Source organism: Nelumbo nucifera, chromosome 4 (assembly GCF_055504915.1).
Source record: "Nelumbo nucifera cultivar China Antique chromosome 4, China Antique-T2T, whole genome shotgun sequence".
Classification (NCBI taxonomy): domain Eukaryota; kingdom Viridiplantae; phylum Streptophyta; class Magnoliopsida; order Proteales; family Nelumbonaceae; genus Nelumbo; species Nelumbo nucifera.
Genome location: NC_142652.1, coordinates 16,715,109 through 16,743,046, shown reverse-complemented (window position 1 = coordinate 16,743,046; position 27,938 = coordinate 16,715,109). Strand labels below are relative to the sequence as shown.

At 44.0% G+C, this 27,938-nt stretch overlaps 1 protein-coding gene across 8 annotated transcripts in view; it reads right to left on the bottom strand.

The window, feature by feature from the left end:
• The window catches only part of LOC104598147 (ATP-dependent 6-phosphofructokinase 5, chloroplastic-like), a 51,566-nt gene that overhangs the window by 5,557 nt on the left and 18,071 nt on the right, over positions 1-27,938 (bottom strand). For 5 of the 8 annotated variants that reach the window (XR_016085483.1, XM_088903103.1, XM_088903105.1 and 2 more), the window contains 3 exons: positions 27,132-27,272; positions 26,878-26,994; positions 26,647-26,751 (listed from right to left, as the gene is read on the bottom strand). Coding sequence is in view for 4 of the 8 variants with exons in the window: in XM_088903103.1 (XP_088759229.1) it covers positions 26,647-26,751; positions 26,878-26,994; positions 27,132-27,272 (363 nt within the window). In the remaining 4 variants the exon portion in view is untranslated. The other 3 variants (XR_016085486.1, XR_016085484.1, XR_016085485.1) reach the window with 3 other exon arrangements.

Sequence of the window (27,938 nt, the reverse complement as noted above, 5' to 3'; positions counted from 1 at the left end):
GTTTCAATTAGTCCATATGGTCAACAACATTCTATTAATCAAATGAAAGACAAAATTACCTAGTGAGTTCATGCTTGTTGTTGCTACCCCAAGTGGTAATATGAACACTAACTTACTAAGAATATCAAGAAATATGAAGGTGGCCAAACATGTGGAGCAATGAGTTCACATAATCATAACACTTTCTTTTGGCCTCTAAGAAAACCCAGGCATGCTACAAGTCAAAGGACAATCCAAATCACCTAGTGAGTGCATGCTTGGGTGATTTGGTTTTCAAGAGTTTACATGGTCACAACAATTTATTGCAAACATCCAATCAAACATGATGTTGTCAATCAAATGAAAAACCAAATAACCCATTGAAGGCATGCTTAATATTGGTACACCAAATGATACAAGAACAACACACTACAATATAAAATAGAGACTCAATCGCCAAGATATTTTTTACACAATGCTCTTCCATACTTTTAAATTCTTAACTTTGAGATTATAATAATAAAATAAACATTAACAAAATAAATATATTCAGTTTGAGTTAAAATACTAGTTTCTTTTTATTATTTTACCTATTTGTTAGGGTTCAATCAAGATGTATACTGAACACATTGACTTTCATCCTTTGTTTTCTTCTCTTCTTTTCTAGGACAAAAATAGAGCCTCAAACCCTCTATTTTCTAAAATTTCTTTTCTTTCTTCCATTTTTTTTTCATGCATATGTTGATTTTCTATGTTTTATGTGAATTTTATACATTTCTTTATGAATATTATAGACAATTAATAGTGAAAATTTCTGGTTGCTATGGAACCGAGGGAGTTACCCTAGGATTCGAGGTTTTTATTCAGAAAAAATCCTGTTATGATTTGGCCTGCCTTGGAGTTCTATTTGTCTGAGATCGGTTATGTAGAAAGAGGTAGAAAGGTGGAAGAAAGAGAGAAAGAGAAAAGGAGAAAGTCTAGTTCGAACAGGAAGTCTCAAGAACATAACTCCCATTCGGCCAGACAGTGCTTTTTATTATTAAAATAATTGAAAAGACATATGTGCCCTTATTTAAGGAAGGAGCACTGGTTCTAACACAACATTACTAATCAACAACCTTAATCTAGGTATAAGGACAGAAATACCCCTACGCTAACACTCCCCCTCAAGCTGGTGAGTCTATATCATATACTCCCAGCTTGTTACATATGTAGTCCACTCTTCCCCAACTCAAGCCTTTTGTAAATAAGTCAGCCCACTAGTTTCCTGTATTAACATATGTAGTGTCTAGCTCTCCATTCAGCACCTTCTCCCTCACAAAGTGATAGTCAACTTCAATGTGCTTGGTTCTTTCATGAAACACCGGATTAGAGGAAATATGAACTGCAGCCTGATTGTCACAATAGAGTTTCATTGGAGTATTGATGTTGTACCCTACTTCCTGTAGAAGGTTCCTTAGCCACACTAATTCACAAGCAGTGTGCACCATAGCCCTATATTCTGCTTCTGCACTACTTCTTGCCATGACCGTCTGTTTCTTATTTTTCCATGTCACCAGGTTACCTCTCAGGAAAGTGCAACAGCCTGTGGTAGACCGCCTATCAGACATAGAACCGGCCCAATCAGACCGCGACCCGGAGCCCCTTTTAAATATCAGCCTGTGGTAGACCTTCTATTTCAAGTTTTCCGCCACTCTTGTATATCAGACCGCGACCCGGAGCCCCTTTTAAATACCTCACAATTCTCAGAACTGCATTCCAATGAGGAATCAGAGGTTTCTGCATGAACTAGCTTACCACACTAACCGCAAATGAGATGTCTAGTCTAGTAATGGTTAGGTAGTTCAGTTTACCCACAAGTCGTCGGTATCTGCCAGGGTCTTCAAACACCTCACCCATATCACTACTTAGCCTGATATTTGTGTCCATAGGTGTTTCAGTTGGTTTAGCACCCAACAAGCCAGTTTCTTCCAACAAATCAAGCACATATTTCCTCTGGCACAGATTAATACCATACTTGGATCTTGCTACCTCTATCCCCAAGAAATATTTCAGTTTACCAAGATCCTTTGTCTGAAAATGATCCTGTAGATAAGTCTTCAGCCTGTCAATACCCATGTTATCATTCCCAGTAATAACAATATCATCTACATACACCACCAACAGTATTTTTCCTCCCGAAGAGTCATGACTAAATACAGAATGATCAACTTTGCACTGTTTCATACCAAACTTCTTTACTACCTCACTGAACCTATCAAACCATGCTCGAGGAGACTGTTTAAGCCCATATATAGCCTTCCTTAGTCTGTACACCTTACCATCCTCCCCTTTGCAACAAACCCTGGAGGTTGCTCCATGTAGACCTCATTGAGTAAGTCACCATGCAAAAAGACATTCTTGATATCAAGTTGATATAGCGACCAATCATACATGGCTGCAAGAGAGATCACAACACGAATTGACCCTATCTTAGCAACCGGTGAGAAGGTCTCTATGTAGTCAATACCATAGGTTTGGGAATACCCTTTTGCAACAAATCGCACTTTCAGGCGTTCAACACTACCATCAGGCAAATACTTAACCGTATAAACCCATTTACAACCAACAACTTGCTTCCCAGGAGGAAGAGCGGTGAGGTCCCAAGTATGATTATGATGAAGGGCAGAGAGTTCTTCTTCCATCGCTCGGCACCACCCTGGAGAGGCAAGGGCTTCCTGGACATCCTTAGGGACAACAACTGATGATAACAAGGTGACAAATTGGCGATGGGAGGCAGAAATGTGAGTAAGTGAAACATAATTAGAAATAGGATGAAGGGTGCAAGTACGTTTACCTTTCCGCAAGGCAATGGGGAGATCAAGCTCAGATGCTGAGTGTGGGTCTGGTGCCGGATCTGTCGACGGAGATGTAGCCGGAGTAGTAGCTGGTACGCGTGGGTGATGTGTATACACATGACGGATAGGTGGGCGTTCAACAGGTGGTGGCACCGGAGGCAAGGGTTTGGTCACGGCCGGAACAAGGGGAAGAGGGTCGGCAACGGGAAGTGGAAGAGGAGAAAGAAGCATCACCGGACCCCAAAAAGAATGGAGTAGACTCAAAAAAGGTGACATCAGCACACACAAAGAACCGTCGAGAACTAGGATGGTAATATCTATACCCTTTCTGGGTCCGAGAATAGACAAGGAAGATGCACTTGAGAGAACGGGCATCGAGCTTGTCATTCCCGGGACCCAGATTATGGACGAAGCAGACACACCCAAATACCCTAGGAGTAAGAGGAAACAAAGACAGCGGGAAACAAGGCCATAAACGGAGAATGACCATCAAGGATGAACGTGGGCATCCGATTAATTAGAAAGCAAGAGGTAAGCACTGCATCACTCCAAAAGGGTTTGGGAACATTCATGTGATGCATTAGGGATCGTGCTGTTTCCAAGAGATGGCGATTCTTTCTCTCAGCCACCCCGTTTTGTTGTGGGGTGTAGGTACATGAGATCTGATGTATAATGCCGTGTTGGTCCAAGTATTCTTGAAATGATGAGGATAAATATTCACGGCCATTATCAGAACGGAAAACTTTAATGTGGGTACCAAATTGATTATGAATCTCAGCATAAAATTTCTGAAAAATGGTAAACAATTCACTTCTTTCTTTCATTAGATAGAGCCACGTCATCCTTGAAAAACCATCTACAAAAATGACAAAATATCTATATCCATTATATGATATCACTTTATAAGGACCCCAAAAATCGGAATGAATTAAAGAAAAAGGACTTGACACACGGTTATCACCCTAGAAGTAAAGGGAACACAATGGTGTTTCCCAAACTGACACGACTCACAATCCAAAACAGAAAGTTGACTCAAAGACGGAACCAAAGACTTCAAAACTTTTAGCGACGGATGACCAAATCGGCAATGCCACTAGAGAGGAGAAAGGGATGACTAGAGAGCTGTTGAAGTTCTGCCACCACCGTCAAGATAATATAGTCCACCAGCTTCATGCCCTCCACCAATCTTCATCCCCGTCTTGAGGTCTTGAAAAACACACATAGAAGGATAAAAAGTAATGGAGCAGTTAAGTGATTTGGTTAGCTTACTAACAGACATAAGATTAAAAGGCAATTTAGGAACATACAAAACTGAGGAGAGGGATACAGGGTCTAGGTCAACATTACCAACACCACAAATTGAGGATGTGGAACCATTAGCAAGGGTGACAGATTGTGATGTTGAGCAATGAGATAAGGAAGAAAACACACCTGGAGTTCCAGTCATGTGATCGGAGGCTCCAGAGTCAATGATCCAGGGATTGGGTGTGGATGCCAGACAAGCCATACCTGAGTGAGCGAAAGTCGCCATGTTCTGCTGTGATTGGATAAACCTCTCGTATTCATCACAGGGAACACTCACCATCTCCTTCACGGGACCATCTGTGGATGTAGGAGGTATCTGATCAGATGAATGATTCTCCTGTCTAAAGCTGCAACTGGAGTCACTAGTCGCAGCATGATTGGCCCAGGTTGAGGGTGGACCATGTAGATCATAACAATAGTTAATGGTATGTCCATCCATACCACAATGAGTGCACTTCCTCGGGCCTGAGCCACGTCCTCTACCATGGGCTCCCCTTGAATCTCTGCCCCCAGTACGACCATCACCATGATTATAAGTAGGCCCACCATTGCCACTTCGGCCATACATAGGACCACTACTACCACCACGGCCAGACTGAGCTCCCTGAGCTCCACCTCTAGCACCACGGCCTCCCGATACAGCAAAGGCAAATCTATCGGAGATATTAGAGTTCTCAGTAGATCCGATAGAAATCCTCCAGAGTCGAGCAAATACCTCTTCTAAAGAGGGGAGAGTTGATCCTCCTAATATCTGAGCCCGTACTGGTTCATATTCAGACTTCAGTCCCACCAAAAATCTAGTCACATCAAGTTGTTCTCTCTGTTGTTGTTGAATCTTGACATTAGAAGTGAGAGGGTGATAGACATTCGACTCATTACGTATGTTTCTCATGCTGGCACAGTACTCCTCAAGACTCTGATTGCCCTGTTGCAGATTAAAGTACTCTTGATACAACTGATACACTCTGGTTGTATTGTCCTGTCCCGAATACAATTTCTTCGCATGGTCCCACACATCTTTGGCAGTGTCAAGAAACATGAAGTTTACACTAATCCTGGGTTCCATACTATTCCACAACCATGTGATGATCTGAGCATCCTCTTGCTCCCAGTCTTCATACTCGTGAGAGTCAGTGGAGGGTTTCTCTTCTCTTATGTGTTTTACCTTCTTCTTTGCCTTCAGAAAGACTTTGACAGATTTAGCCCAAGGCACATAATTCTCTCCATTTAGTTTAATGGAGATCATCTGAACATTCAGGTAGTCTGTAGGCACCATCACATTAGGTTTACAATCACTGTTATCTCCCATTCTGTTATCACCGATTCTGCACACTTGCTGAATTCTATTACCACTGAATTCTGCACACTGCACACGACTAGATCACACTCGTCACACTGATTTCAGCACTTGTTGTTGCTGAAAAGTGTGCTCTTTACACCACAAACCCTACTCCTACAGCTATCTGAAATCTCACCACTATATGATCACAACTCTTCCTTCGAAATACACAAAAACAGCATAAACCCTAGCACGCTACTGTCTGAAACCCCAACATATGATCTGAAACACACTTCCTATTTGATCCATAACAGATATCATGCACATAAATCTCTTACCTTATCACTGAAGGAACAACCACACGAGCAGGAAGTTAGTCCACACAAGACAGCCACTGCACCACACAGATCGTCTATCTATTCTTCATCGATTAGGGGAGGGCGGTCTTAGAAACCACAGCAATCGACCACACAAGACCCGACTGGAGGCATAGAAACCTCCAAGGGAAGAGGGCGATCACTCCTTTTCAGCCCTTTCCCTTATCTCCAGTTGAGTGCAGAAAAATCAAGAGAAACCCTAGATAGGGTGCGCAGAGAATAGAAATCTAGGCAGATTCAAATGGCTCTAATACCATGTTATGATTCGACCTACCTTGGAATTCTATTTGTCTGAGATCGGTTATGTAGAAAGAGGTAGAAAGGTGGAAGAAAGAGAGAAAGAGAAAAGGAGAAAGTCTAGTTCGAACTGGAAGTCTCTAGAACATTACTCCCATTCGGCCAGACAATGCTTTTTATTATTAAAATAATTGAAAAGACATATGTGCCCTTATTTAAGGAAGGAACACTGGTTCTAACACAACATTACAGATCAGTAACCTTAATCTGGGTATAAGGACAAAAATACCCCTACGCTAACAAATCCCATTGCCTAGGTTGTGTCTAGGTGCCCACCTAGGTAACTAGGCAAAAAGGTGCCCCCTATCAGCTAGCCTTGGCTTGGCATCTTGAGAACTATGTTATTGTTGCCAGTCAAAATGGGCCAAGGGCAACGCTATCAATTCAGTCCTAAGCCGAGGTGTGGACGAGTAGTCCAAGGCTTGAAGTGGCCGAGGGCTGGTAGGTATGTCCTGCGAGAAGTGAAGAAAGGAGAACGTCAGAGGCCCCAGGTTGGAAACCGAGGCGGAGACTTCAACAGTCAAGCTAATACGAGTGCGGTGCAAGGTGGACGAGGCCTGAGGTGTGAACACTTAGATGAGGCCACAAAGGAGACTAAGAGTTCTCAAGTTCTTGTTCTTGATTCTGTAGGGACCTTCCTAGTTGGGGCCGAGCTTGCCTACATCGGGCTCGGTCACCAGCAGAGGGTGCTCGCTACTATAACTCAAGGGTGAAAGAGAGAAGATGTGATTTAGACCAATAAAATTAGCAGAAATATTTAGATTAGAGAAGAAAGATGGAAGGAAGAAGAGGAAGACACCAAGAAGAAGAAAGAAAAATGGAGAAGAAAAGAGAAAGAAAGGAGGTGTTTGATTATCTCCTCTTTCCCCTACTCTAATCTTTTTATTAAACTTACTTAAGTTACATAGTTTACAAGGAGGCCCTTAAGTAGGTGTCCACATCAGCAAAAACACTTATAAAACAAAACAGAAGCTAAAGGCCCATAAAGAAAGAAGGCCCAATAAGAAAACATAACAAGAAGAAACTAATAAGAATGACACTAAAGGACTAGGGTCCATTCGGCCCAGCTTCTCTAAACTCCCCCTCAAGCTGAGCAGAGATATCAATCATACCCAGCTTGCTTATATAGTGAATCAGCTTTCCTTTAGGAACACCTTTTGTCAAAACACCACCCAACTATTCTTCAGAAGCAACAAATGGTAAGCAAGCTTCTCCTGAGGCAACTCTCTCTTGTATAAAATGCTTGTCAATTTCAATGTGCTTAGTTCTGTCATGTTGAACAGGATTATGTGCAATGTTGATAGCAGCCTGGTTGTCACAATATAACATCATTGGCTTCTCACAATCTATACCCAGTTCTTCTAAAAGTGATCTCAACCACAGAAGCTCAGAAACTCCAAGTGCCATTGCCTTGTACTCCTCTTCAGCTGAGGATCTTGCCACTACAGACTGTTTCTTACTCCTCCATGATACAATGTTCCCTGCTACCGTAGCACAATAACCTGAAGTGGACCTCCTATCATCAATACATCCGGCCCAGTTAGCATCAGTGTATGCTTCCAGCTTTATGTGTCTATGCTTAGCAAACGATATACCTTTTTCCTGGAGTCCCTTTTAGGTAGCACAGAACCCTCTTAGCAGCTGCTAAATGTGTATATCTAGGAGAATGCATAAACTGGCTAATTACACTAACTACATAGGAAATATCTGGCCAAGTCATACAAAGGTATAATAACTTCCCAGCCAGTCTCTGGAACACTCCCTTATCAGGCTAATAGTTCACCCTCAGTAACTAACAACCAATGATTTAGGTTTATAGGAGTAGAAGCAGGTCAAGCACCCAGTTTCTCAGTATCTGCAAGAAGATCAAGAACATACTTTCATTGAGAAATGAAGAGACCATCCTTAGACCTGGCAACTTCAATTCCCAAGAAATATCTGAGTTCCCCCAAGTCTTTAATTTCAAACTCAGTGTTAAGAAAACTTTTGAGATGAACAACTCCCTAGGTATCATTACTAGTAACCACAATATTATCAACATATACAATCAGAAGGGTCACTAAGGAATCTCTCCTCTTAACAAACAAGGTATGATCCGATTGAGTCTGTGTGTACCCAAAAGCAACAAGAGCAGCCCGAAATCTATCAAACCAAGCTCAAGGAGATTGTTTAAGGCCATAAAGGGACTTCTTCAGTTTACAGACATTTCCTTGCATCTCCTTCCCATACACTCCTGGAGGTAAAGACATATAGACCTCTTCATGTAGGTCCCCATTCAAGAAAGCATTCTTTACATCAAACTGATGAAGAGGCCAATCAAAAGCAATAGCTAAAGATAGCAAAACTCGAACTGAAGTCATCTTGGCTATTGGGGCAAAAGTTTCCAGGTTGTCAATACCATACATCTGAGTATGCCCTTTAGCAACCAAACAGACCCTTATATCCAAGGTTCAAAATATCGATACGCTCGATGCGCCGGTATGGGCGTATCAGGCGAATCGATACTATTTTTTTATTTTTTTTTCTGAAACCGATTCAAGGGGGCGGTTTAGGTCTCCTCCATCCCCTGAACCGGTCAGACCCCCGATACACCCACTATAGGGGCGTATCGGTGGGGTCCTGGAACGATACGTATCGGCCGATAAGGGCCAATACGTATCAATACTTTGAACCTTGCTTATATCTCTCAACAGTACCATCAGAATGATAATTAATAGTGAATACCCACTTACAGCCAACCGGTTCCTTTTCGTCAAGCAAATCCACAATTTCTCAGGTATTGTTCTTATGCAAAGCATCTAGTTCAGTCATCATAACATCCCTCCATTCTGGTTTGGACAAGGCTTCTAGGACAGATCTGGGAGTCACATGTGTGGAAATAGAGGCAAGGAAGGAATAGTAGGAAGGGGAAAGAAGGTTGTAGGACAGGTGTTTGGAAATGCAATAAGCTATACATTTCCGTTTGCCTTTGCAAAGGGCAATAGGGAGATCAAGGTTAGGAAAGGCATCCAAAGTGGTAGAAGAGGGCTGGCCTGTTACCTCAGTAGTGATGGGAGGAGCAAGAGGCACACTTGAAGGCGTGGAAACAACTTGCATGTCTCTGAGTCTGTCTCTGGTACCACCTTTGGATAATAGGATGGGAAGGAAATGTGAGAGGATGGGCAGGAGGAGGGGGAGCGGGAACATGAGAAGAAGAGCCAATAGGACTCGATTGGAGGAGAAGATTCAATGGGAAATAGAAGAGGAACATATGGTGACAATGCAAACAACTCCTTTGAATGCTCCCCCTCAGGAGAAGTGCCAAAGAAAGGAATAGACTGCAAATGTGACATCTCTGGAAACAAAGCGAGTGCCACGAACCGGATCAAAACAACAGTATCCCTTTTGTGTGGAGGCATATCCCAAAAAGACACACTTGTGTGCTTCAAGCTCAAACTTATGTCTTTGATGACTGTGAACATGAACATAGCAAGTGCACCCAAACACTCTAAAAGGAAAAGAGAAGAGATCCTCATTTGGAAAAAGCAAACTAAAGGGAGTTTTAAACCCCAGAACCCGGGAAGGCATTCGATTTATCAAGTATGTAGCTGTAAGGACAGCATCCCCCCAAAACTTTATAGGAACATGGAAAGCAAAAAGGAGGCTCCTTGCAACCTCAACCACATGTTTGTTCTTCATTTCCGCCACTCTATTTTGTTGAGGAGTGTAGGAATAGGAACTGATGAATAACTCCAAAGGTATCAAAGTAGGAGGAAAGGCTCTTCTCAAAATATTCCTTTGCATGATCAGAACGAAATATTTGGATCCGAGTGTTAAATTGGGTAAGTATAAGTTCATGAAATTTTTGTACAATATTTGGTACTTTATCTCGGGATTTCATGAGATAAATCCAAGTGTAACGAGAAAAATCATCAATGAAAAGATGAAATATTTGTAACCCCCCATAGCAGGTAAATGATATGGCCCCCACACATCAGAGTGCACAATAAGGAAATGAGAAATAGATCTTTTATTACTCACTGAAAAAGATTGTCTACAATGTTTTTCAAGTTCACATGACTCACAATGAAGACTCGATAGGGATATTCCCTTAAACATTTCTGGAAACAAATGACTCAAAGCTGAAAAAGACAAATAACCAAATCTGAAATGACATATCATGACTCTATCAACTGACTCTGATAAAACAGACTCCAAAGCTACCCCACTAGGTAATCCAAAACTTTGATCAGAGACATCCAGCAAGTATATACCATTCGCCTCATGGCTACTCCCAATCGTTCGTTGAGACTTCAGGTCCTGAAAAACACAATAAGTAGGAAAGAAGGTTATGCTGCAGTTCATTGATTTTGTTAAACTACTAACAAATAAAAGGTTAGTGCTAAGTTTGGAAACATAAAGGACAGAATAATACAACTGAGTTAGAGGCTCTAACATCCCCCTTGCCAGAGATGGGAGCAAGAGACCCATCAGCAAGAGAAATCTTCTCTCTACCTGAGAGGAGCTGGTATGAACAAAAAAGGTTGGGTAAGCTAGTCATATGGTCCGATGCACCGGAATCTATGATCCAAGGAATTCTACAATTACCTGAGGTTGTAGCATGATTTGCAGAAGTACGAATACCTGAATGGGCAAAGGTGGATGTAGAGGGGGTGCCTGAGGAGGAAGATGCAACAGTAGACTCCAAGTGATGTATCAACTTCCCATATCTCTCAAATTCTGTCTTCACAACTGCCAGCTATTCCACAGTAGATTTTTCTTCACTTTCAGATACTGTAGCAACATTTGCATTTTTGGGCTTTCCAGACTGACCACCCTTCTTAAAATTGTTGTTGTTCCGAAACCTTTCTGGAAGAAGATTTGGATGAAGTTTCCAACAAGAATCCTTCGTATGTTTCGGTTTCTTGCAACATTTGCATTCTGTAGTTGTACCTGTCTCCTGCTCTCTTCACTACTCACCATAGAGTATGCCTAAGCAAGTGACACATCATCCTTGGCCAGAATATTTTGCCTTGTAATATCAAATTCAGGATTGAGTCCTATAAGGAATTCAAACACTCTGTTTCTTTCCACAAATTTTCTAAAAGTTTATGCATCTTTGGTGCTTTCCCATACAAATGCTTCCATAACATCTATCTCCTGCCATAGTGACTTCAACATCAAATAGTAGACAGCCACACTCTTCTCCCCCTGTTTTAAAATTTTCACATCATTCTTTAGTTTGTAGGCCCTTGCAACATTTAATTTCTAAGAGTATGTTTCTCTAACACTATCCCAAATCTCCTTGGCTGAAGTCATCCATAGATAGTGTTGACTTATGTGGGGCTGCATAGAATTTACCAACCACCCAATAACTGTGTAGTTATCCTGCATCTATTTCTCATATGTAGGATCAGTCTCTTTCGGCATCACCTTACTACCCGTGAGAAACCCTAGTTTACTTCTATTATAGACATGGATCTTAATAGATTGTGCCCAAGCAAGGTAATTTGTTCCGTCAAGTTTAATTGTAGTCACTCCTGTCAGAATGGAATCTACGGGACCAACCCCCGACACCGGGATCTGCTTCATCTCACTTCCAGATTGCTCCATCAATCAAACAAAAATAAAAAAACAATGTTTTCAACCTTTATAGACCTAACTAAGGTCAGTCAAACACTCAAAAGTCCCAAAACTAGGGTTTCACCGTACCTGTTCTCCGGGGAGAAAGAGAGAAGAGGTAGTCGCTCAAGCCAGAGCAATCCAAACCACTTCCAACTTCAGCCACCCACTTTTGGAGATAAAAAGGAACCCCCCAAGCCTTGAGCGCCACACCCAAACAGCCTCTTCAACCCGTAAATGGAAACTCTCTAGTTGGCTAGGGTTTTGGGAAAAATTCTGCAGTCCCACTTTCTTGGCAATCTTCGGCCAGCTTCTAACTCTCCAAACCCTCTACCAACTAGGCAAACAAGATCTTTGATTGATCAGAAATTTATCTCTCCATACACCTTTCGATTAAAAAAAAAGTGTATGGGAAAAAAAGGAAAAAAAGGAGAAAACGAAGGAAGACCTGCTCTGATACCAAGATGTGATTTAGACCAATAAAATTAGGAGAAATATTTAAATTAGAGTAGACAGATGGAAGGAAGAAGAGGAAGACAGCAAGAAGAAGAAGGAAAAATGGAGAAGAAAGGAGTTCGATTATCTCCTCTTTCCCCTACTCTAATCTTTTTATTAAACTTACTTAAGTTACATAATTTACAAGGAGGCCCTTAAGTAGGCGTCCACATAAGCAAAAACAGTTAAAAAACAAAACAGAAGATAAAAGCCCATAAAGAAAGAAGGCCCAATAAGAAAACATAACAAGAAGAAACTAATAAGAATGACACTAAAGGACTAGGGCCCATTCAGCCTAGTCTCTCTACAAGAGACACTACAAAGAAGGAGACCTCATCCTCAAAAAAGTCACGGTGCCCGAGCCTGGTTTAGGCAAGCTCGGCCCCAACTAGGAAGGTCCATACAGAATTAAGAACAAGAACTTGAGAACTCTTAGTCTCCTTTGTGGCCTCGTCTGAGTGTTCACACCTCAGGCCTCTCCACCTTGCACCACACTCGTATAAACTTGACCGTCGGAGTCTTCGCCTCGGGTACCAACCCAGGGCCTCTGACATTCTCCTTTCTTCACTCCTCGAAGGACAGTACCAACCCTCAACCACTTCAGGCCTCGGACTACTCGACCACACCTCGGCTTAGGAGCGAATTGACAGTGTTGCCCTCAGCCCATTTTGATCGACGACAATTGGCGCCGTTTGTGGGAACATCACTAAGACTTCCCATAACTTAACATACTCTAAGAAACTTAAGTAGTACTCCTAAGCTTCAGCCGACATGGCAAGAAACACTAGGAACACTCAGAACTTGGTCACCATGGACCAACTCCAGGCGGTCCTTGACCAGCTGGACAACCTCGCCCAACGGATTGACAAGGTGCACCCCCTGGCAGGAGGCCGCCCCGCCAGAAGCTCGAGGCACCATGGCGAACGCGCGTCTGCGGAACCGTTAACCATTTTCCCGATCTACTCCCACCGAGCCGACCCCTCACAGGGGAAGAATCAGCACAGTCTTGTGACCACTGCCAAAACCAAGAGCATCACCACCACCTAAGAGAGAACTCCCGGGACGAAGGTGGGCGATCAGGCCATCACAGCCCCCTTTCAAGGGCCGAGGGCCGACGCCGTGCCTCTCCCTCTCACATCCTGGACCTCCAAGACCTCTTGAATGACAGACGAGCCAGAAGGAATGGACACGGGCCCGCATCAAAGTATTCGGGGAATCGGGCCGACCCCTACCAAGTCCGAGACGACCAGGACGGGACCCAAGCTCCCCTCGACCAAAGAATTATTGACCTGCAAGCGCAACTTGGAGCCATCAAGGACAAGCTCCGTCAAGTCATAGAAAGCCAAGTCGAAGCCTCGGCCAGCCAAAACCCTCTGTCCGGGAGAATGGATGCCTTCACCCCAGACATCATCTTTGAACCTCTCCTGCCACACTTTAAAACGCCCACGCTCGAGATGTACGACAGGACAACAAACCCAGACAACCTGGAAAGTTTCAAGGCGCTCATGCTCCTTTACGGATATTCCGACGCCCTAACGTACCGGACTTTCTAGGCGACCTTTAAGGGGGCAGCCCGCCGATGGTTCTCCGAGCTCCCCCCTCAGTCCATCAGCTCATGGGAAAAGTTCGCCAACCTCTTCCTCGCCCACTTCATCAGTAGCAAGCGGTGCCAGAAGAGTGTCGTCTCTCTCATGGCCGTCCAACAGAAGCGCAGTGAGAGTCTACGGTCCTATATTGACCGCTTCAAGAAGGAAGAGCTCGAGGTTCGAGATCTTGACCCCATGGTCTCCATGCGCGCAGCTATCAATGGTCTACTGTTGGGCTCGACCCTCAAGTGCTCAGTGGCCAAGACGCCGTCGAAGTCTAAGGCAGAATTCCTAAAGAAGGCCCAAAAGTGCATCACCGCCGAGGAAGCCTCGACTAATGATCGCCAAGAGGTAGAGGCCAACCGCCACCACGGAGGCCCGGAGATGGAGACAACCGCAACAACAACAGAGACAACAAGAAGCCACCGGCCCCAGCCATGGCTTACAGCAAGTATACGCCACTCACCACCCGGACGCAAATCCTCATGCAAGTGGGGAAGGAATACATGAAGTGGCCTGAGAATATGAAGAAAAACCCCAAGAGGGGAAATCCAAAGAAATACTACAAGTACCACCGTGGCACCGACCACGACACCGAGGACTTCTATGAGTTGAAAATCGAAATAGTCCCTCATCCGCCGCAGCCACCTGAAGTAGTACGTGGGAGGCGAGGCTGGGGCCTCGACCTCACAGCAGCAGATAGCCGGCGTCATAGACATCATTGCCAGGGGGCACGGCCTTGGGTGGAGCCTCGGCCTCAGCCTACAAGGCCTACACCAGGCAAATGAACATCCAGGGATCGGCTCCCAAAAAGCTGGAGCAAGAAGAAGCCCTCACATTCACAAACGAGGACTTGAAGGGGATCTTAGTCCCCCATGACGACTCGCTCGTAGTATTCGCCGTCGTCGCAAATTTCAAGGTGAAGAGGATTTTGGTGGACAGTGACTCCTCGGCTGACATCCTCTTCTATGATGCATTCGAAAGAATGAAACTGGCGCCCGAGCGCCTTCAGCCCTCCAACGTACCACTCATCGGCTTCTCCGACAATGTGGTCAGGCCGGAGGGAAGAATCACCCTACCAGTCACGGTAAGGACAGAGCCTCAACAGGTGACGAGGATGAACGAGTTCTTGGTCGTGAGGATCGGCTCCCCCTACAATGCCATCATCGGGAGGCTGACCCTCTACGCACTCAAGGCAGCCATCTCCTCCTATCACCTCGCCCTCAAATTCCCCACCGAGCACAACGTCGGAGTCGTTCAGGGGGATCAGCAAGTTGCTTGCCAATTCTACGTGGCGGCACTGAAGGGTAAGAACAAGGAAGCCCTGCCACTTGAGGGCTTCGACCTCAGGGAGGAACCAGCAAGCCGAGGCCAACCGACCGAGGACCTCGACTCGGTTCCCCTAGACTAGGCCGAGCCCGAGAAAGCAGTCCGTGCCGGGTCCAACCTTCCCCCAGAAAGCCTATCCGAACTAGTAAGTTTCCTCAGAACTAATGCCAACGTCTTTGTTTGGTCTACCGCTGACATGCCCGGAATTGACCATTTGGTCATTACTCACAGGCTGAGCGTGGACCCAAGCTCTATACCAATTCAACAAAGAAAGAGGAACTTTGCTATTTAACAGACTACTGCAAAAGATGGAGAGAACTTGAAGCGCGGGAGGGTTCCAGAAGGTAAACCGGTGGAAAAAGGAGCTGAAAGTTGAGTCGAAGAGATTCTTGTTCGATCTTGGAAGGGCTGGAGGCAGGAACCTATTGAAAATCAGAGAAGAAAAGAGGGCGGCAGTTCTCCTAACAGACGAAGTGGTGTTGTGGTTGAAAGGCTTTATTGATGGAGTGACTTACTCTATCAGAAAAGAAGGATAGAGGAACTCCATAGGAGTGCACAGGAAAAGATTTGTAGTTGAGCTGAGCAGAAATGAGAGAGGATGGTTCATTGCTGTCATAGAATTTTTTGACAATAGGAGACAGATGGTTTGTTTTCCGGAAGGGAAGGAGGCACAGGAGTGGCTGGCTGTTGCAGATAAATTACAAGATTATCTAGACGAGACACAAGACGTGAGTACAAAGGAGCCCAGAGGGCACAAACTTTCGATCCAAGAAGGTGACAGAGATGATGAGGAGCAAGGAAACACATAGAAGAGTCCTTCCAATTGCGGAGAAGCTTTTGCTAGTTCGATAGGGGTGAAAAGGCTTTTGATGGAGGCAGAGAAGAATACCTGGGTGAGGAGAATGGTGGCAACAGCTAATAAGGAAGTGAAGGATTGGAGAAAAGTGTTGGATACAGTGGTGTGCAACGTAGGGACTCAATCCAATGTTGCGTTGAAGCCCTTTTCTGAAAGGAAGGCAATCCTTGACGTAGGTGATGAGCAGTGGGATCTCACTACGTTGGATTCTGAAGAGGGTCTGCTCCAGCTCTAGAATTGGAAGCCACTCTGTAATGAAATGGAACTCAACCCTGGAAGTTTCATACTCAAGTTGTGAGGTCTTCCGTTCCATCTATGGAACGTGTCGAACCTGGAGAAAATAGTGAAGTTGTTGGGAGGAGCCATGGAGGAGTTTAACTTTCAGGTAATTGCAGGGGTGAAACCGGAGTTGCTGCCCAGATCAGTTGATGTGTTAGCTGATGGATACTGGTATCGTGTTTGGCTGATTTCGGAAGTAGAAGCGACTCTTTGGGGAAGAAGAACAAAGGTTGAAGATGCTGAGGTGGCAGGTTGGTATACACGTGGCATGCAACCGGTGGTGAGAGTTATTGGCGAGCAAGGAGATTTATTTGGGGAAGCTGTAAAGTCAGCCAAGGAAAACCAAGGCACAAGTAAGCTAATTAAAGGAAAAAATTCAAAAAATTTTGAATTAGGAGCAAAAGAGGGCCGGGTTTCCTATGCTGATGTGGCCAAGAGGGGGAGTGGGTCGAGTAATTACAATATGAGAACCGCCTGCTCTGAACCAACCGGGGGTAGATGCGGTTTAACCAGTGGTGTGAAGACCGACCCACGTGATGTTTAAGTGATCACGTGGGTCAGGGGAAGCAACTCGCGACTATAGACAGCAACTTCTGTCTATCTTCTTCTCCAACGAAGATAGTTCGGGTTGGACAGTCACGAAGGACTGAACAGGGTTCAAGGGGTTTCCTACAATGGGTACCTCGCACAGACGTGGCTTCGGACTTTGATGGTCACTCTTATTCAGACCGCCCAAACCCTAGGTATGCACAAGCAAATGTGGCGGAGAGGGACTCAGTGGATGAAGGTTGGGTAGCTTGCAATTTGGAGGAGGTTGAAGGGGAAGATTGTTGGATTTTAACCTCATAAGAGATTAAATCCAATGGGTTTGATTGGTCAATTACATGAGAAATTGCACCTACACACTTGATTGAAAAATCAGTTTTTCTCTTACAAAACCCAGTTTTGAATTTGTCCCACATTGGAAAATTATAAGTTTTGTTTTCAGTATTTCATTAAGAGCTAATTTACTCCTTGGAATTAGTAGAGGAGAGTATGGGGATTTGATACCGCGCAACGTGTGCGCGCGTGTGTGTGGCGCAATGAGGCGCTTTAGATGCACACTTTGCTGATCGTTGGGTGGCTTTGGTTTTGGTGCGTTGCTGACCGTTGATGAGATCAATGGTCATGATTCGATCGGGTGTGATAAAGAGGCACAATTCAAAGTTAACCGTTAACTACTTTTTAAACAGTCACAATGTTTGAAATTGTGACTGTTCAAGGTGCCTTCTCTAAACCAACACCTACCTTTTCTTCATACCTCTTCACAAATTATTTAAGGAGCATGAATCAGACTCCAAAACACACAATTTCGAAATTCACTATCTCTCTCTCTCTCTCAGTCCGGTCTGCTACAGTCTCACAGAAGGTTTTTGGAGACTCTTCAACTTTGCTGGTTGCAGATTCTCGCCCAAGGCTCTGTTGTATCCTGGGAACGAATTTGCCTGTAACCCAACAGCAAACTTAGTAAAACTGAGTGGGGGCAAATAACGTTCTAAAGACAGTGTCTTCAGATGCACCTCAAAGCTTCTCCTCCAAAGTTACAGTGACCCCGTTTTCACCAACAAAGATGACTCTGAAGTTTCCTCCAGTCTTGGTAGTGTAGCGGAAAGGGAGTTGCAGATGGAAGAGATTGTAGCCAATCTAGACCTGGAACAATTTTTTACAGAAGTAGAAAACGACATTATTGATGGTGTAACAACTCGACCTGATAGAGAAGAGGAGGCTGACGCAACTGAGCACAGAAAAATCTTTGGGGGTGGAAACCTTTGCTCTCAACCAGAAGAACCATTGCCAAACCAGATTCCAAGGCAGGCTATATGTAAGGAAGTTTCTGATGCTTCCCAGCAATATGTCAGTAAGGGGTAAACAACAGGGTGTGGGAAGTATTACTTGTGTTATACAAGAGAAAGGAAAGCTGTCCATTCAGAATCAAGCCGAGGAAATAGATAACATTCACACTCCAAAACAGGGAATAACAGACATTATTACCAGTCACTGCAGTTCCCCCTATAACCAACAAAACTCAGGTATCTGTGTCAATTCGATTTTTGTTACTAATGACTGCTCTCTGTCTGTTGTGCCAGATTCCCTTCCCATTCCAGAGGACAGAGCCCGTGTTGGAGAAGAAGGAAGAAAAGAGAGTGGTAGAAGTGGAGATGACATTGAAAAAGGTGAAAGGGAGGAGGAGGCAATAGAGAGAAATATAAGAATTTGGGAAATGTTAAAGAGGCTAGTGGATGAATTTGAGGAAAATAACTTACAGAAGGAGATGGCAGATGGGCTAGGTGTAGAAAATGAGAACAAGGGTGTAGGAAGTGGTGAGGGAATAAGTAGGAAAGGAAATCCCAATAAGTTAAGTGTGAGGGAGGGGAATAGTGAAGATTCAATGGCAGCTTTTGTGAGGAACCTGGGGTGTAGCTTGAAAAACCCAAATAATCTGAAGATTTTCTTTCAAAAGGAGGAAGGTAAGGTGAGGAAGAGGAAACTGAGTGAGGCCGAAAGACTAATAAGGGATGCTGGAGGGGACAAGCTTTTGGGTGTCAAAGGGAAAGAAGGGTTAAGTGATGACCTATTGGGTTTGGGGGAGGAAAACAAGAGAGCAGAATGAAAATTGTCAGTTGGAATGTTAGAGGGTTGGGAAGTGCTAGGAAAAGAGCAGTAATTAAAGAGGTGATTAAAAAGATAAACCCAGATATAGTTATGTTACAGGAGTCTAAGAGAGCAGAATTTGATGCTAGATGGGCCAGGAGTATTTGGAGAGCTAGGGGTATCAATTGGGTTACTGCTCCTTCTTGGGGGTCTGCAGGGGGTATAATTACATTTTGGAAGAATGAGGTCTGCATAGGATTGGAAGAATTGATAGGCCAATTTTCAGTATCTTTGAAGTTTAGGCAATATGTTACAGGAGTCTAAGAGAGCAGAATTTGATGCTAGATGGGCCAGGAGTATTTGGAGAGCTAGGGGTATCAATTGGGTTACTGCTCCTTCTTGGGGGTCTGCAGGGGGTATAATTACATTTTGGAAGAATGAGGTCTGCATAGGATTGGAAGAATTGATAGGCCAATTTTCAGTATCTTTGAAGTTTAGGCAAGTGGAGGATGGATTTGAATGGGTTTTAACAAATGTTTATGGGCCTAATGATTATAGAGAGAGGGTTCTGTGGGAAGAATTGGGGGATATAAGGGGTTTGTGAGAAGGACCTTGGTGTACAGGAGGTGATTTTAATGTAGTCAGGTTTTCAGAAGAAACAAATAATCCTAGGCAGAGGGTGACTACAAGCATGAGGAAGTTTAACCAGTTTGTGGAGGTGTTTGAACTTAAAGAGATTCCTATGGTGCATAGTAACTTCACATGGTCCAATCTACAAGTTAATCCCATTTGTTCTAGGCTGGATAGATTTCTCTTCTCAGTAGATTGGGAGAAACCTTGGGGTAATTTGACCTCGAGGATACTTCCAAGGGTAACCTCAGATCATTGGCCTATTATGATTGGAGAGGAAGAACTGGGAAATACAGGGCCTGCCCCGTTCAGATTTGAAAATATGTGGTTACACTACCCAGGTTTCATTAATAAAATCAAGGAATGGTGGTTAGAAAGTGACCCCTCAGTAGAATGGTATGGGATGAGGTTCCATAGGAAGTTACAATTTTTGAAGGGAAAAATTAAGGAATGGAATAAGCTTGAATTTGGGAGGCTAGAAGAAAGGAAGCAAGCTGTGATTGCACAACTAGAAGATCTAGATGTGAAGGAAGGGAGGGGTTGTATTACACAGGAGGACAAAGAACAAAGGTGGAAATTGCCAAAACAATTGGAGGATGAATTGCTCAAGGAGGAAATTAGTTGGAAGCAAAAGTCAAGGTGTAAATGGTTAAAGGAAAGGGATAGGAATACCAAATTTTTTCATGCTATGGCAAGTGGGAGAAGAAGAAAAAATCTCATCTCAAGCTTGGAAGTGGAAGGGACAATCATTTCTAATCATGGTGAGATTGTTGGGGCCTTTGCAAACCATTTTAAATCTATCTATAGGAAGCCTTTAAGTAATAGGGTGTGGATTGAGGGGATGGAGTGGCCAAATCTAAGTAGAAGGGATAGGGAGTGGTTGGAGAGAAAGTTTGAAATGGAGGAAGTCAAAGAGGCAATATTCTCTATGGATAGATCAAAAGCACCAGGCCCAGATGGTTTTACGATGGCATTCTATCAAGACTGTTGGGAGATTTTGAAAGAGGAGCTAATGATGGTCTTTGATGAGTTTCACAGAAGAGGAGAGATCAATCCGGGGTTGAATTCTACTTTCATTGCTTTGGTTCTCAAGAAGAGAGAAGCAACCACCCAAGGGACTACAAACCAATCAGTTTAGTTAATAGCTTGTATAAGATCATTGCGAAGGTCTTGTCTATTAGAATTAGACAGGTACTCACTACCATTGTGTCAAATAACCAAGAAGCTTTTGTGAGAGGTAGGCAGATAACTGATCAAATACTTATAGCAAATGAGAGTGTGGAGGACTTCAAGAAATCAAGGAAAAATGGTGTGGTTTGTAAGTTAGATTTGGAAAAAGCCTATGACTTGGTAGATTGGTCCTTTTTACTAGAGGTGATGATCAATTTTGGGTTTAGGGATAGATGGTGCAAGTGGGTGTTAGGGTGTATTAGGACTTGCCATTACTCTATTTTGGTGAATGGAACGGTGGTGGACTTCTTCCCGACATTGAGGGGAATAAGACAAGGAGACCCCCTTTCTCCTTTCTTGTTCACCTTGGTTGCTAAAGTCTTGGGGAGATTGATCTCTAGGGCAGACTCTAGGAGCTTAATCAAAGGGTGGAGGGTAGGCAGAGAGAACATACCACTCACACACTTGCAGTTCGCAGATGATACAATTCTTTTCTGTGAGGAAGGGGACATGACTTGGATTAGGAATTTGAAACACACTTACAACATATTGAGCAAATGTCAAATCTAAAAGTTAACTTTGATAAAAGTTGTGTGGTGGGTGTGAGTATGGGGGAAAGTGAGATCTTTGCACGTGCAAACATTTTGGAATGTGAAGTGTCAGATTGACCTCTAACTTACCTCGGTCTTCCTCTTGGAGATAATCCTCAGAAAGGAAGTTTTTGGACTTCAGTTGTGGAGAGGTTTGAAAAGAGACTTGCATCTTGGAAGAAGAATTATTTATCTCTAGGAGGAAGAATCACCCCAATTAGGGCTACCTTAGCTAACCTGCCTGTTTATTACCTTTCTGTTTTTAAGGTGCTTGCAGGGGTGGCTAACAAGTTGGAAAAGTTGATGAGAGATTTCTTGTGGGAGCCTGGGGAGGAGAAAAAGGATCATAGGGTTAGGTGGGAGGTGGTGTGTAGAAGTAAGCAGGAGGGAGGCTTAGGGGTTGAGAATATTAGGAAGAGGAACTTGGCACTACTAGGGAAATGGCTGTGGAGATTCTCATTGGAAAAGGAAAATTTGTGGGCTAAGATAATTGGCAGTATTCACGGGCTTGCAGTGAATGGATGGGACTCTGGGATTATGGCTATGGCAACAAGAGCATCACCATGGAAATCAATCCATGTTATTTTGCCTCTATTCTCTCCTTGGATCAGGTATGATTTGCACTTAGGTAACTCAATTAAGTTTGGGGAACATGTGTGGATTGGGGATCTTTCGTTGAAAGACCAATTTTCGGCCCTTTTTGCAAACTCCACCTTCAAAAATGAACCAATTGCCACTTTCCTTGTTCCCTCAAATTCAAATTCTGGGTTTGGGTGGAACTTGGGTTTGAGAAGAGCCCTTAGGGACACAACTGAATTGTACCTCTAACCTCCTGTCCATTCTTGATGGGGTCTTCTCGGAGCCGACAAAAACAGATAGTAGGATCTGGACCTTGTCTCTTTCTGGATCCTTTACTTGTGCCTCCTTCTTTAAAGCCCTATTGCATCTAGAAAGTCCTATTGGCTTGTCATTCCCTGTCAAGGATGTGTGGTGTTGACCTATACCTCCGAGGGTTGGGAGTTTCTGTTGGGAAGCTTTTCTGGAAAAAATTAACACAGGTGACTTACTTCAAAGAAAAAGGCCCAATAGTTGTTTCTCTCCACACTGGTGTATTCTCTGTAGAGCTGTTAGGAATGGTTTGCTTCTTTGTTTGGGTGCAGGTGGACTCCCCCAACGAATGTGCAAAGCTTGTTTACCTCTTCCTCTATTAACTGCCCAACAAAAAGATCAAGGATCATGTGGAGGTGTGTGAGAGCTACTGCTTGCTGGACAATATGGGAAGAAATGAATTCAAGGATTTTCTCAGAAAAGGAGAAAGGGTTGGAAAATATGTTGGAAGTGATCCATATAAGGGTAATACACTGGTTGAAGACAATGGATGAGTTCACATATTTTTCAACAGATGATATGTTAAGGAAATTGAAAGAAATTGCAAATTCAGTCTCGGCTAAGAATACCCTGAATATTACATGGAATCCTCCTCTTCCTGGATTTATCAAATTAATTTTGATGGTAGTAGCATGGGGAATCCAAGGCCTTCGGGTATTGGGGGGGTTTTACGAGATGAGAATGGTAATATAACAACTATGTTCTCTAGCTCAATTGGAGTGGGGGATTCATTGAGGGTTGAGGTGTTAGCAGCCTTGGAAGGGGTACAAAGGGCTAAAGAACTAAAGGTCAAGAAGCTGATTGTAGAGGGAGATTCTGTGGTGGTAGTGAACTGGTTGAAAGAAGACAATTCTAAGCTCTGGAGTTTCAGTAATGAGAAAGGAAATTCAAATGGTTGTCTAAGAATATGGAAGTTTAGTGTAATTGGGTTAAGAGAAGTGCAAACTTGTTTACTGATGGTCTGGCTAGGCAAGGAGTGAATAGGATTTCTGGGTTCTAGGCTCAGTTGTAATTGTTTTATTCAATTTCAGCTTGGGATTTATCCTTTCCTTGGGGAGTTAAGATTCTTTAGCTCCCCTTTTTTTGTAACCTTATTTTATTTAATGAAATATGTTGTTATTGATAAAAAAAAAAGAAAGAGGAACTTTGCACCGGAGCAATGGAAGGCTATAGGAGAGGAAGTTGACAAGCTACTCGATGTCACTTCATTCAAAAGGTACATTACCCTAATTGGTTGTCAAATGTGGTTATGGTAAAGAAAGCTAATGGGAAATAGCGGATCTGTATTGACTTCACAGACCTCAACTGAGCTTACCCCAAAGACAGTTTTCCTTTGTCGAGGATAGACCACCTCGTCGACGCCACCGTAGGGTACGGGCTACTTAGCTTCATGGATGCCTTCTCCGGATACAACCAGATCAAGATGCACCCCGAGGACGAAGAGAAGACCTCATTCATCACCGAGCACGACACATATTGTTACAAGGTCATGACCTTCGGCCTCAAGAACGCTAGGGCCACTTACCAGCACCTCGTAAACAAAGTTTTCAAACACCAGATGGGGAGAAACATCGAAGCCTACGTGGATGACATGGTGGTGAAAAGCCTGAAAGCCGACCAACACACCTCTGACCTGGCCGAGATCTTTGACACCTTGCGGAGATACAACATGAAGCTCAACCCCAGCAAGTGTGCCTTCGGCATCACATCAAGCAAGTTCCTAGGCTTCGTCGTCATGCAGCGAGGTATAGAGGCCAACCTAGAGAAGATCCGAGCTATCTTGGATATGGCACCACCTCGGTCGGTCAAGGAAACCCAAAGACTTACCAGCCGAGTGGCTGCCCTCAACCGCTTCATGTCGAAGTCGGCCGACTGTTGTCTGCCCTTCTTCCGAGCCATCAAGAAACTGAAGAACTTTTAATGGACGGAAGAGTGCCAGCACACTTTTGAAGAGCTAAAGTCCTACCTCGCCTTGCCTCCCCTCCTCACTCGGCCACTCCCAGGGAACGTGTTGTACCTATACCTCTCGGCCGGGGACGAGGCCATCAGTTCGATGTTGATTAGAGAAGATGGAGTACAGATGCCAATCTACTATGTTAGTAAGGTTCTCTACGATGCCGAGACCCGATATCCCAAAGTGGAGAAACTGGCCTTCGCCTTAGTGGTCTCGGCTAGGAAGCTCAGGCCATATTTTCAAGCTCACAGTCTCACACCATCACGGTCCTGACCAATCAACCCCTCAAAGCCGTCCTCACCAAGCTTGAGGCCTCGGGATGACTAATCAAGTGGGTTGTCGAGCTGTCTGAGTTCGATCTGCAATACCAACCGAGGCCCGCAATCAAAGCACAAGCCCTAGCTGACTTCATGGCAGAGTGCACCTTCAGTCGAGCCCTTTGCCAAGCCCCAGAAGAAGAAGAGGAAGAAAGGGCCGGCTGAAGGAGCTCGACCTACCTGGAAGTTGTTTGTCGATGGATCATCCAACTCCAAGGGAAGTGGAGCCAGCCTCATACTCTTCACCCCATACAACGCCGAAGTAGAGTACGCGTTGATGTTCAACTTCTTGGCATCCAACAATGAGGTCGAGTATGAAGCCCTCCTCGCAGGATTACAACTCGCGAAAGACCTCGGCTCACAAGACATTAAGGTCTTCAGCAACTCCCAATTGGTAGTGAATCAAGTCAATGGTGAGTACGAGGCCATGGAGAAGAGCATGACCAAGTACCTAGCCAAAGTGCAAGAGCTCGCTCGCCACTTCCAACACTTCTCCCTGCAGCAAGTCCCGCGATCCGAGAACATGAGAGCTGACGCCCTATCAAAATTAGCAAGCACCTCAGGCGTAGCCCTCGGTCGCACCGTCCACGTGGAGAAGTTAGCTCAGCCCTCCATTGAAGAAGTTCAAATCCTCCCAGTACAAGCTAAGCTGTCCTAGATGGATCCCATCATGGCCTTCCTCCTAACCGAACAACTGCCAGATGACAGAAACCAAGCTAGACAAATCCGACGACAGGCTGCCCATTACAAATCCGACGACAGGCCGCCCATTACACTTTGCTCGAAAATGCGACCGATATCAGAGACACTCCAACATCTCCCACCGACCAGCCACAACCTTGTCGGCCCTCAACAGCCCTTGGCCCTTTGCCAAGTGGGGCATGGATCTCCTCGGCCCCTTCCCTCAAGCCACAGGAAACGGAAAATACCTCGCCGTCGCCATCGACTACTTCACCAAATGGGTCGAAGTCGAGCCCCTAGCTACCATCACGGCCAAAATGATACAAAACTTCTTCTGGAAGAACATCATCTGCCACTTCGGTCTCCCCCACATGCTAGTCACCGACAATAGGAAGTAGTTCGACGATGCAAGGTTCCAAGAATGGTGTGCCTCTCTCGGCATCAAGCAGCAATACACCTCGGTAGGCTACCCTCAGACTAACGGCCTAGCCAAGGTCACCAACCGGACTATCCTAGAAGGATTGAACCAGACTCGATAGAGCCAAAGGCCTCTGGGCCGATGAACTGAACAGCATCCTATGGGCCTATTGGACGACACCTCGGATAGCCACGGGAGAGAGCCCATTCAACCTAACTTATGGCACCGAGGCCATCATCCCAGCAGAGATCGACCAGCCAACGCTTCGAATCGAACCGTACAGTGAAGCCAAGAACAACGAAGAGCTCAGAACCAACATAAACCTTCTTGAAGAAGTTTGAGAACAGGCACATGTCAGAGTGGCAGCCTACCAGTAGAGGGTGGCTCACTACTATAACTTAAGGGTGAAAGAGAGACACTACAGAGAAGGAGACCTCATCCTTAGAAAAGTCATGGTGCCCGAGCCCGGTGTAGGCAAGCTCGGCTCTAACTGAGAAGGTCCCTACAGAATCAAGAACATAAACTTTATAACTCTTAGTCTCCTTTGTGGCCTCATCTGAGTGTTCACACCTCAGGCCTCGTCCACTTTGCATCGCACTCGTATTAACTTGACCGTCGGAGTCTCCGCCTCGGGTACAAACCCGGGGCCTCTGACGTTCTCCTTTCTTCACTCCTCGCAGGACAGGCCTACCAACCCTCGGCCACTTCAGGCCTTGGACTGCTCGACCACACCTCGACTTAGGAGCAAATTGACAGTGTTGCCCTCAGCCCATTTTGACCGGCAACAGTTATCTACCAATCTAAACCAAGTTGTGGGTACTTTATGTGTTTCAAACAGAAAATGAACCAAGGAGATAAGTGGTATATGTTGTAGAACAGGTATCTAGGCACAAGGAGCATCCATAACAATTATCAAAGTAGTTCAGACTTTGAGGACTATAGTATTAGGTATCATACTACTCACCTTGATTATTTTTCCTGAGACATGGGCCCAATACAGAATACATACAATTTTTAGTAACCAATGTGCCAAGGATTCTAGTAGGAATCCATATGATAATATGTTAGAAGTAACAAAGATAGTACACAATTTTTAGTCTACTCTGCTAGTGGACCTTGTTAGGAGATGCTTATATAATTCACTTACTTGTCCTGCTCCTTCAGCCACACAAACCACTGCTGACCCTTTTGTCTCTATGAGATGCTCTAAATGTTGCAAGACACCATAAGGTCCATCTAACTTAAATGGAACCTGCACTTGGATTACTAAGAAAGTTATCCCCATGAAAATAGTATGGCATGTGTATGTTGTGTGTATGTGTGTGTGTGAGAGAGAGAGAGAGAGAGAGAGAGAGTACAGATCATAAATGATACACACCTCAGGAATCAAACAGACGTCAATCTGTCCACTAGAAAGTGATGCATGCATGGCTATAAAACCACTGCTTCTTCCCATTAATTTTACCAGGCCAATGCCATGATATGCACTATGTGCCTGTAGGCATTGGAGAGAAATCAATTAAAAATTTCTCCAGCTAGTGCAAGATATAGAGAAGTAAACTCTCCTCTAGTCTACAATCTAGAAAGTTACAAAGAAGCTAGGTATTAGGCAAACATAACTATCCTTTTTACCTCGATATATGCAGAATTGATTGCTCGTTGAGCTTCTTCTACAGAAGTATCAAATCCAAATGTCTTATCCATTAGAAGTATATCATTATCAATTGTTTTTGGGACACAAACAACAGATACTTTCATCTTTCTCTTATGGCACTGTGTGCAAAGAAAGAAATAGAGGAGTCACACCATTATATTGCAAAATCAAGGTATACGTTTTTATGTTCTTATAAATATAATGATTTGGAAACCAAAAGGTTAAATGATAGCTAGACGGATGATGCAGGGGACACCCTTTATTGGACCATAATCCCTATTCTGTATATGTCAGAAGAGTTTGAACATATAAAAAATAAATATGCAGTACGACACTCAATATTGAGAAAGGCTGAGCGACCAATACAAATGAACCCTTAATATGACAAATTAGAGCCTAAAATTCCTTGCCATGTGTACAACATAACTCGTTATTTTTGAAAAATATATGCATGAATTAGTTGTAGTTTCAACTGTCAAGTCTCTTGAAGTCATTTTGGCTGATATTGTTGAGAAATTATTCAATATGAATCAAGTCTGTGTATTAATGGATTGAATTCATATCTAGATATACCCAACCTGATCCTACAGTCCTAATAGAGACATTTTTCCAACATATACCTAGTTGGAAAATAGTAGTATTTGATAGTCTTCGGAAGGAATTAGATACAAAAGAAACTCTTCTGTAAACAATGTTACTGAAGTAACATATTCTAGGCTTCAAAAAAGTAACATTATCCTCATAAAAGTAGTTCTGCTTTCTGAAATTACAAATGAAACAGATAA